An 11,183-nucleotide genomic window follows, 5' to 3' on the forward strand; every position below is an offset into this window, starting at 1 on the left:
AATCATGAGATAAATGAAAAGATTTCTGATAACTGAAACTGATTTCTGCCACTACTAGACGCCTCAAAATGAGTCAGATGCCGGAAGTGCCACTACTGATGCCGGAAGTGCCACTGCCGCGATTTGAGCTTGCTGTCTCTCAACTTAAAAGAGGCAGTGGACTTACCATGTGTTTATCTTCATAGATCTCCAGGAAAGTGAAAGAAGGAAGTCAAGTGATGATTTTTATTTAAAAATAAGAGCTTTTTTGTTAAAAGGTTACACCAGTGACACAACTCCAGGGGACCACTACTTTCATTATACATTTTATAATATTTATTTAGCATTTTGTTTTTTAATGTAATTTACATAATATATTTGATAGTTATGGACACATTATTGTATTTTAAATGGAAGAAAACATGTTTTCGATCTCAAAATAAAGCATTTTCCCTCTGTACATGACTGTGGTGCTTGGAATTCTAATTAATTAAGAAAAATCAAATATTGCTACATTGATGGCTCAAGAAGGTGTAATTGTTCAAATGACGTATTGTTTCATTTCAAATATAAAAAATGTGTAATCTTAAGTGTTTTTCAAGTTTAATATGTCTGTATAAAGGCTAGGGACAGAAAAAATTGACATTTCCGTAGAATATATACCGAATTCATTGTACAAGCCACACTACATAAGAACTACATTACCCAGAATTCCAGTGGGACGCATTAAGGAACAGGCAGAAAGCAATCTGATTGGTTAACGACACGCATGCGTGCATTCGTGTTGTTGTCAGTGGCGGCAAGATGGCGACTCTCGGAGACGCATCAGCCCCGGGGGTTAATGGGTTAATACAACAGTTCACAGCCATAACTGGTAAATATTGACATTTTACATTTGTCGGGCTTTTTACCTAGAGTATTTTGCTTATAAAGAATCGGGCGCCTTTAAAAGCGGTACGTGGGGAGGAATGATCGAGACTCATCATCATTACTGCCCCCTCTGTCATGCAAAGGAAAGAGACTGTAACGAAAGAGAGCTTCGGCTAGCTGCTATTTGCACTTGCTTTTAATGGGTCTAAATGCATGCTAAAATCAGAACATATAAATGACCATTAGGTGTAGTCTACTGAAAGTATGTCGAGGCTCATGTTAAACTCTCTCGAAGTGTACTTTGTGCAGGCGATTGTAACGTTTCTTCTGTTATTCCATCATTGGTGTTTGTGTAACACCTTTACATTCACGCCACTCGTAAAAGCTAGATTATTTATGCAGTGTGTGTTTTGGATCAGTGACAGCAGTTCACATTTAAACGCTACAGGTTGACTGTGATTGTTGGGATGTTTTCAGCCACCTCGACTATGTTGGATAACTTCAGCAAGTGTGGATGATAAACCATGGTCCACAACATGGCGGTTTGTGTAGGCAGATCCTAAATCAATTACCCGTTTCGTGTGTGTGGTGCTCTCAAACTCCCATCAAAGTGAAAGATAAACACATGCGTGTGCTTAGCAGACACGGGCTGTTTAATGTAACTGTTCTGTAACGTGCACAAAGAGGGAGATGTAAAGCCTCGCGTGAAAATATGTATCATTTTGTCGTTTTGGTTGTGCTGATAAGAAATACCTAGCTCTGTTTAGCTAGCTGGGCTCTCGACACTTTTTTGCAAAGGTGAAAGATGCACTGGATGTGCGCATGCGCTGCTGAAGGGGGCGGGGTTTAGGATTAAAAACGAGCGAAAGTTGAGCGCAGCTCTTCTCTTATCAGTACATTTACGACGTTGAATGAAATGAAATTTAAAATCACCATGTTGGCAACATTTTGTTAATAGTACACTCGTAAAGAAACACCGTGAATAAACTGGACAAATAAACGTAAAAATGGGTCAAATAGGTATTGAAAATAACTTATTCCTTTACTAAGCCTACAACAAAATAAAGTTTCCGTCTCTAAAGCAGAAATATTGGTTATTGTTATAACCTTCATGTAAATCTGTGCTTTTTATTTTTGATGACAGCTGTGGCAAATAACTGTTTGTGTTTTGTGAAACTATAATTACCATGGTCAATTTTTGTAAGAGATCTTATAATTATTTTTGGAGACTCACATGTTGGACCAAAAAAGGTGTTCCTGTGAGTTTCCCATTATAAATGCACTTAAAGGTATTAAATGTGTATGTATGTTTGTTTGCAGGAGCTACAGAGAGTGTAGGGAAGCATATGCTAGAAGCATGCAACAACAACCTAGAGATGGCAGTTACCATGTTTTTGGATGGAGGTGGGATCGCGGAGGAACCCAGCACAAGCTCCAGTTCAGCCATTGCCTCCAGCAGCAGACATCCACCTGCAGAGTGAGTAACTTCACGTGGCCTAATATTGTAGTGAATGCTCTCTGCTCTGCAGAAGTAAGATGTTTGTTTGTCAGTCTGTCCTGTCAGTCTGAAGCAGCTTGTTTGAATAGTTTGTCCTTCTTTCTGGCAGGGATGATGTTCGAGCACCAATTCCTCAGAAGCAAGATATTCTGGTGGAGCCAGAGCCGTTGTTTGGAGGTAACACAGTGCCTATTTTTTGTTGTGTCTTGCAGATGTCTATACACTATGCCTGTTTCACGCTGCACATGTAAGCAGAGCATAAGCTTTACTGGATAGCATCTGCGACTCCATAAGGAAATTAAGGCTTTATAATAGTCAGAATTTACATACAGGCACTAAATAACAATGGGTCTCATTCACTAATAATTGCGTACGTTTTTCGTATTTATAAGCACAATTGAACCTCTAACGAAAACTTTCCGCCTAATTCACAACACGTTCGTAAGCACATGAGTTTGTTCTTATACTTGTTCTTACGTTAGTGAATTTGAAGTATGCTACACGAGCGGCCGCGTGCACAAGGTTGGTAATTTGCATAAAACACGCCCAAATTAGCTCCATATAAGGGCTTTCCACAGCGCTGGGGCACAGAACATTTTAGAGCAGTTTGTCATAGAAGCAAAAGAGCTCTAAATAAATCCATGATCATATTTATTATCTGTAAAGATCTGTTTTGCTAGCATTTTTTTATTTGAAAGTTTTGCTGTCGCTGGAGGAAGCCAGTGCTGTCCACCGACCGGAGTAACATTAAAGAAGTATTGGATCCGTTAACAAATATGACATTTAATTAATATGACAGAGACGCGCATCTGTATCTAAAAATAAACCAACAGGAGATCAAGTGATTGAGTTTGGACTTCTAATTACATTTACATGATGTTTGCACTAGGCATTAAGCAGACACTTTCATATAGACATTTAAAAAGGGAGGAAGGAAAGTGTGAAGATTTGTCATTATGTGCATCTTTATATGTGTAGAAAAAATAAGTAGGCTATAATAATGTATAATATAATGTATATTATAATAAAAATAATATAGATCATGTACAATATATAATATATAATACAGAAAATATTATAATATAAAATATAATCATGTAAATATTATATATTAACATTATTATAAACATTTATAATTATAGCCTAGTATTTTATTATAGTGTATGTGATTATTGCGTACGAGTGGTTTTAGGTTTTTTTTGTGCATACGTACGGAATAATTGATGACCGCCGTTGAATTATGAGAAGATAATGCACACCAAGGTGGTAATGCGGCACGATGCGAAGGGGAGTGTGCATTATTTTCAAATAATTTAAAGGACCGGAGTCAATTATTCCTCTTATACCACGGTTACCACAAACATTGCTCTGGTGCCTATTTTTAAGTTGTGCGGTTTACTGAAAATAATCAACACCCATGGAACATTTCTCAACTAATCTGAATACAGCATTCAACAGACCAGTGTTATAAGTAAGGAATAATTGATGACGGGCCATTGAATTATAAGAAAATAATGCACACCCAAGGTGCAATGCGGCACGACGCGAAGCGGAGTGTTCATTATTTTCAAATAATTCAAAGGACCGGAGTCAATTATTCCTCTTATACCACGGTTACCACAAACATTGCTCTGGTGCCTATTTTTAAGAAATTTGACAAGTTAGGTGTGCGGTTATCAGAAATTAAGGCATACCCACAGAACATTTTTCAGCCAATCAGTATACAGCATTCAACAGTCCCGTGGTATAAGCATTCTTAACGAATGAGACCTAATATTTTGTTGTTCAAGCAATATTTGAATGAGACCTAATATTTTGTTGTTCAAGCAATGATTTTTAAACCATATTTCTACATATTCTATAAAAATACTTGGGTTTTGTGCCTGTAAAATCAAGGCTGACGTCTCATATAATTATGAGATAGGAGAATCAAAGTTTGGTTTAATTTTATGACATCACCTTGGGTGGGTCAGTGAGTAGCAAGAATGTCCCAAGTTCGAGCCTCATCTGAGTCAGGAGGCCTTACTTTGTGGAGTTTGCATGTTCTCAGCTTCGGTACTCCGGACTCCTCCCAAGGCCCAAAGACATGCATAGGCATACTGAAGATGACACATTTTCTTTCCCTAACTTGTGTGTAGACTGGTTAACGGTTCTCACCATGCATATAGCCATAGATCCTCAAATTGCAATAATAATTAAATAAACAAACAAACAAACTTTATGTGACCGTACCCAGTTTAAGTCAATATTAAAGATAAAGGGGCGGTTTCCCGGACAGGGTTTAGACTAGTCCTAGACTAAAACATTTTTAAAAGCTGTCCAAAATGAAAACAACTTGCACTAACGTATCTTAAAATACATCAGGGCCCTTTGTTTTGCATCAAAATGCACACAGGTAATGTTTTTAGTAAGGCATATTTGTTAAAACATGTTATATTTCCTAATTAAACTAAGGCCTAGTCCTGGATTAAGCTAATCCATGTCCGGGAAACCCACCCCAATAAGGTTAAGCATGTACATTATGTAGAAAACAACAAAAAAATAGTTACCTTCAAACATACTGTACAGACTTTACTGGTAAATTTCAGTTAACATGTCTGAACAGATCCTTTTTGGTAAATCAGTGATGTCAATTTCAGTGCGCACATCCTTCGGACACTTTCTGATACATTATTTGGTCACAGGCAACACTTGTGTTTCACACACTTGTGTTTCACTTGTTTTTGCAACACAAGTGACAACAACAAATTTCGGACCTTAAATATGTACCGGTAGTCATAAACCCGCCAAAACAACACTGAACCTTCTGTGCACCAGTTTAGAGATAATTTCCACTTTCTCACCAAGTTTACCAGTATTTTTGGTACCGATGTGTGAATGATATCTTACTACTAAAAACACAGAACGTCACTGTGTGTGTGAATTGCACATTTTTGTATTGACTGGTAAAGTCATTCTGGTAAATCAATGGGAATTTTCTGAAATTAGTCTGTGAAAGAGGCTATTGGCTTTAGCTGGGTTTTCTCAGGCAGGGTCACATTTGTTTAACCTTTACTTAATATGTGCACAAACAGAAATATGCACAGGTTTGTGAAACAAGTCTAACTTGTTCTATTTATATCAACTAGTAATTTCTCTCTCGCACAGTACCAAAGAGGCGTAGACCAGCGCGATCAATCTTTGACGGATTTCGGGATTTTCAGACTGAAACCAGTGAGTACCTGTGAGGCATGCTGATGACATAAGCTTACTCAGACATATTGAAGAATCAGTGAGCAGGTGCGTCCTCCAACCCTGCTGTTGTTCTGTGTCCCTGTAGTCCGACAGGAGCAGGAGTTGAGAAACGGAAGTGCTATGGACAAGAAGCTCAGCACATTAGCCGATCTTTTTCGCCCTCCTATTGAACTCATGCACAAAGGCAGCTTTGAGACGGTAGTTTCTATGATTTTTAATAAATCCATTTGTAGGTGGCATTTATAATCTACTGTGTATTTACTTACCATGTGTTTATCTTACCTCAGGCAAAAGACAGTGGTCAGCTTGAAAACAAATGGTTGATGATCAACATTCAAAACGTCCAGGATTTTGCCTGCCAGTGCCTGAACAGAGACGTGTGGAGCAATGATGCTGTGAAAACCATCATCAGAGAACATTTTATATTCTGGCAGGTATGTTTATGCAAACATAAATGCCCTGTCCATCCATGACAAAACGTTTCAATGTGAGCTGATGGATTGCATTTACATTTAGGCCATTTTTGTTTGTAGGTCTACCATGACAGTGAGGAAGGGCAGAGGTACATTCAATTTTACAAGCTTAACAAGTTCCCATATATTTCTATTCTGGACCCACGTACAGGTAAGGGACCTTGGGTGTAATCAACCCTCAATCAGTACATTTACATGAACCATTATGATGTGTAATGTGTAATCGAATATTTAAAAGAAGAATGTTAGCGGGGAAAGTGATATAGACATTCTTCCTCCTGCCTTGCTGTTTTTTGTTGATCCACGTATTAAAGGTCCCGTTCTTTCTGTGTTTTTGAAGCTTTGATTGTGTTTACAGCGCACATTATTGCATGTGTTTATGTTTCACTTGTAAAAAACGCAGTATTTTTCACACAATTTATTTGTATAGTGCTGTTTTCACTGTCCTCAAAACAGGCTGATGTCTTCCTTGTTCTATGAAGTCCCTCCTTCAGAAATACGTATCGAGTTCTGATTGTGTAGTTTGTTTAGTGTGCTGTGATTTGATAGCAGCTTAGCTTGCCGTTAGCTTAGCTGGCGACTGACGTATTCCTGAGGGCAGAGTTTAGTCAGAAAACTGTGACATCATTAAAGCAGGAAATGGAGGGCTGTCCAAACCGGACGTTCACTGTAGGCTTTGAAAGGGGAATTCTGTTAAAGAAAATATATCGCCTGGCAGTGAACTTTGAACTTTATCATTTTACAGGTATTATTTATGCTATTATAGCAACACTACACGCTAACTAGGGTTTAAAAAGAACAAAAGAACGTGACCTTTAAAGAATGTTCAGCTTTCCTAAAATAATATTGTGACATTTTAAAAATAACAAAAGTGTGCTTGTAAATGTACATGAATGTTTTTTTGACCTTAGAATGTCAACTTAAAAACAAGAATATTTGAACGCGATAATCGCCATTTTAAAAAAACGAGCTACCGCCAAAATCAATATTGTATCAGGTCAGTATTCAAAAGTAAATTTTTAATTTTATGTAAAATTCAATATCCGCCATGTTATTCTGTCATCTTTCCTCCCTTTTTTCTCAAAACGCAATAAACGCCACTCCTCCTTTTCTGCAGAATGCAATTAATCCGCTCAACAAATGGCAGCGCACCATTCCACGCATTGTAAACAATAATGGCGGCATGTTGAATACACAGAATACTAGTTTTCCTCATCTTTTACTTGTGATCAACAAACAAACAAAAACAAAATAATACTTTCATGGCATTGATAAACCTGTGGTGGTTTTCTGTGACGGGAAAGAAACGCAAGCCATCAACATCTAATAATTTACGCGAGAGGCGCTCGGGAGACGGAAAAATGCCGGTTGCTTGTTCTCCTGACAGCATCAAGCTTCTGTCATGCTAACAAATTGACCCCAGGCGACCTTATGAAAAACTTTCCATTATTTTACGCAAAGCCAACGAAAATGCTGATCGCTGTGAAAAAAAGTTCAGGAGCGACGTCCCAAGTATATTATTAATATGACAAATTAAGTGTTTTGTTTAATGCCATTAATGTTTATTTTTTTAAATAATAAATTAATATAACATGAAAGATGAATGCATATTTATTGATTGATTCAATAGATTTATAGTATTTTGAAAAAAAACTTATGGATTTATTGCATTTTGTGTAAAAAATTATTTATTGTTATAATAAATCTTTAAAAAATCAAATTATGGATTTAATTTTTTTATGTTTTAAAACCTAAAGATGCTATGTGAAAGTTTATAACAGAAAATAGTGGTTTTCATCTTGTCACCTTCTTGGTTTAGAAAACAGGTTTTCCGAAATTAGTCAAAATGGATTTATTGCATTTTGGAACCAAACTCTTAATTTGTGCTTTATATATAAATAAATAAATAAATAAATAAATAAATAAATAAATATATATATATATATATATATATATATATATATATATATATATATATATATATATATATAAATTTTACATACTATTGGCATGTGATGTCTTATTTTTGCATGCTTTGTTGCAGGACAAAAGATGGTTGAGTGGAACCAGTTAGATGTGACCTCATTCCTGGATCAGGTCACAGGCTTCCTGTCAGAGCATGGCCAGCTGGATGGGCAGTCCAGTCAACCTCCTGCCAAACGTGCCCGTTCTGTAGGTTTGAGTTCACAGTCCACAGACGTCCTAAAAAAGCTTTAAGCAGATGTTTTGTTTACACTGCAGTGTTGTTGTTTATCTCTCTATACAGGAGAGTTTAATAGACGCCAGTGAAGACAGTCAGTTAGAGGCAGCGATCCGCGCCTCTCTTCAAGAAACGCACTATGAGTCTACCAAGGAAAAGGCAGAGTCACGCTCGGATGATGATTCTGATGCAGAGCCTTTCTCTGACAGTGAGGGCCTGATCTCGGTGGATGGCTCGGATAATGAGATCGGAGCGGAGGAGGATTCTTTAGACGGACATGTCTCCAAAGAGGTATCCCCTTCCACAGCCCAACCCACCAGGCCGGATAGCCCCGCCCATCACAGGAAGTCCCCACACAAAGAGACGTGCTACAGGAAAGAGGAGAGTAAGAAGAACCACCTAGAGCCAACAGGTTTTACTCACAGACAGACAGAGTCCCATGATAGGCTTGGAGAGAACCACAGATCCATATCACACCATCCTTCAGAACCGACTGGCACCAGCACAGCAGACCCTGAAGATAATGGTATGACATCATTTCTTGTAAATAAATTTTTATGTGAAACTGAAGCGTGTCATTTGTTTATATTTTTGTTAAAACGGGAGTAGCATTCAAGGAAACATGTTTGAAAGTAACTTTTATTATTAAAGTGCAGTGTGTCAATTTTAGCGGCATCTAGTGGTGAGAATTGCAACCAATGGCTTAGTCCGCTGCTCATCCCTCGCTTTTGAAACATATTGAAAAGCTACGGTAGCCGCCACCAGACAAACATGTCATCATCGGAGACAACTTAGTAATAAAAGTTGTCCGTTAAGGGCTTCTGTAGAAACATGGCGGCACAAAATGATGACTTCCATATAAGGGGACCCCTGGTGTATGTAGATAAAAAGGTCCCGTTCTAAGGTAATAAACATAACTTTTCATTATGAAAGGTCTTTGTACATCCCTGATAATATAGTTTTGTATATTATTTTGCATTTCTGTCAAGAGATCCTTCTAAAATTAAACACTGCACCTTTAAAATTAATATTTCTATTCTTTTTGGTGACAGTAGTGAAGCGGTAAATAATCACATTACCTTAAAGGTGCAGTGTGTAATTTTTAGAAGAATCTGTTGAAAGAAATGCAAAATAATATACAAAACTATATTATCAGGGGTGTATAAAGACATTTCATAATGAACCGTTATGTGTTTATTACCTTAGAACAAGACCTTTATCTACATACACCGGGGGTCCCCTTACATGGAAGTTGCCATTTTGTGCTGCCATTTTTCTACAGAAGCCCTTAACGGACAAATTTTTTCACCAAGTTGTCTCCGACAATGACATGTTTGTCTGGTGGTGGCTACCGTAGCTTCTCTATGTGTTTCAAAAGCGAGGGGTGAGCAGGGGACTACGCCGTTGGTTGCATTCGCAACCTCACCACTAGATGCTGCTAAAATTTACACACTGCACCTTTAAATGGCACAAAAATACATCTAATACCTTCATAACTAATATGTCTGTCTACAGGTCCAAAAGCCCGCTTAATGCTGCGATACCCAGATGGCCAGAGGGAACAGATAGCACTGTCTGCTAAAGCTAAGCTCATGGTGTGCATTATTTTAGGATTTCTATAGTTTCCTTTTCAGTATTTAGTTAAAGTATTAATCTGTACTGTATGCAATAATCCTTTTTTTACTTTTGCAGGCACTGGTAAGACATGTCCAGTCGAAGGGGTTCCCCAATGAACGCTTTGAACTTGTCACCAACTTCCCCCGTCGAAGACTCGCTCATTTGGACTATGACATCACATTGCAGGAAGCAGGATTGTGTCCGCAAGAAACTGTGTTTGTGCAAGAGAGGAATTAGCCCCTCACCATGTGTATAAGCCACACACCCCTCCTGTCCCGTCACTTGTGCCCTAGAAAGACTGAATTGACTGTGCCCTGTTTTCCACTTTTATTTTTTAATAAGTCCTGGTTACATGGAACAGTTTGTAGTTCATAGGCCCACCCCCAAGCTGCATTTGTATACATATTTATTTTACGAACATTCTGTACATCCCATCCTGTTCGGGTCTAACTTTTTATTTTGTTATTTTGAAAGAGCTAACGTTTAGAGAAGATCTGGAATGTAAATCCTCAAAAAGGCTTCTGATGGTTTATACGTTTATAGTCCTTGGTGTAAGAAATGTTTTTTTCCAACTGCTTATCATGTATATGCAAAGTTTCTAAGGACTGTATATGAACCTTTAGTTCCAAAAATGCTGCAGTTATTGTCAAAAGATTCAGCTAAGCAAGGGGGTCCTATTGATCACGGGCTCAGGTGATGTTCTGGGTGGATGTTTATTATTTAGAGATGCACCCAAAAATGTTTCATCTGCAGTGTGGAAGTATGGGGTGGAGTGACATTTAGCTATAGTAAGTTTCTGTCTTCTTTTTTTATATACTGCATCATTTCCACAAAAACTGATTCTAAAATATAATCATTGAAAAAAGTTACGACAGGCCCACTTGAGTATTTTTTCAGTAATTTCTTGTATTGTGTTTGTAAGGTGAATAATTTGGAATCCTGTTTTTTTATGACTCTTGACCTATAGTAAAAAAATCTGAATGCTTTTTACAGTGGTAGCCAAAATTCTTCGAACACCTGACAGATTGCCTTTTTGCCTCCAAAACATGATATCATTTCATTATGATAGTTGCTTTAATCACAACAAATATAAAAATGAAATGAGTGGTACCATTTTATTTTTTGGTGAACTATCCCTTTAAGCAGCACATATCTCTGGTGTAGTGCCAATGTACACTCACCTAAAGGATTATTAGGAACACCATACTTATACTTTGTTTGACCCCCTTTCGCCTTCAGAACTGCCAGAACATTCTACGTGGCATTGATTCAACAAGCTGCTGAAAGCATTCTTTAGAAATGTTGGCCCATA

At 37.7% G+C, this 11,183-nt stretch overlaps 1 protein-coding gene across 3 annotated transcripts; it reads left to right on the top strand.

Moving 5' to 3' along the window:
- Positions 1-698: 698 nt before the first annotated feature.
- On the top strand, positions 699-10,740 carry ubxn7 (UBX domain protein 7). Of its 3 annotated transcripts, none has more exons than XM_055202509.2 (11): positions 699-853; positions 2,170-2,326; positions 2,457-2,524; positions 5,495-5,560; positions 5,667-5,779; positions 5,869-6,015; positions 6,115-6,205; positions 8,099-8,226; positions 8,321-8,780; positions 9,770-9,849; positions 9,947-10,740. In XM_055202509.2, the coding sequence occupies exons 1-11, from the start codon at positions 784-786 to the stop codon at positions 10,106-10,108; spliced, it is 1,542 nt and encodes a 513-aa protein (XP_055058484.1). In that variant the 5' UTR covers positions 699-783; the 3' UTR covers positions 10,109-10,740. The 3 variants fall into 3 exon arrangements, with proteins under 3 accessions (XP_055058484.1, XP_055058487.1, XP_055058485.1); XM_055202512.2 differs by lacking the exon at positions 699-853 and adding an exon at positions 968-1,111; XM_055202510.2 differs by lacking the exon at positions 699-853 and adding an exon at positions 1,842-1,869.
- The last annotated feature ends 443 nt before the right edge of the window (positions 10,741-11,183 follow it).

This window comes from Misgurnus anguillicaudatus, chromosome 2, assembly GCF_027580225.2.
Source record: "Misgurnus anguillicaudatus chromosome 2, ASM2758022v2, whole genome shotgun sequence".
NCBI classification, from domain to species: Eukaryota; Metazoa; Chordata; class Actinopteri; order Cypriniformes; family Cobitidae; genus Misgurnus; species Misgurnus anguillicaudatus.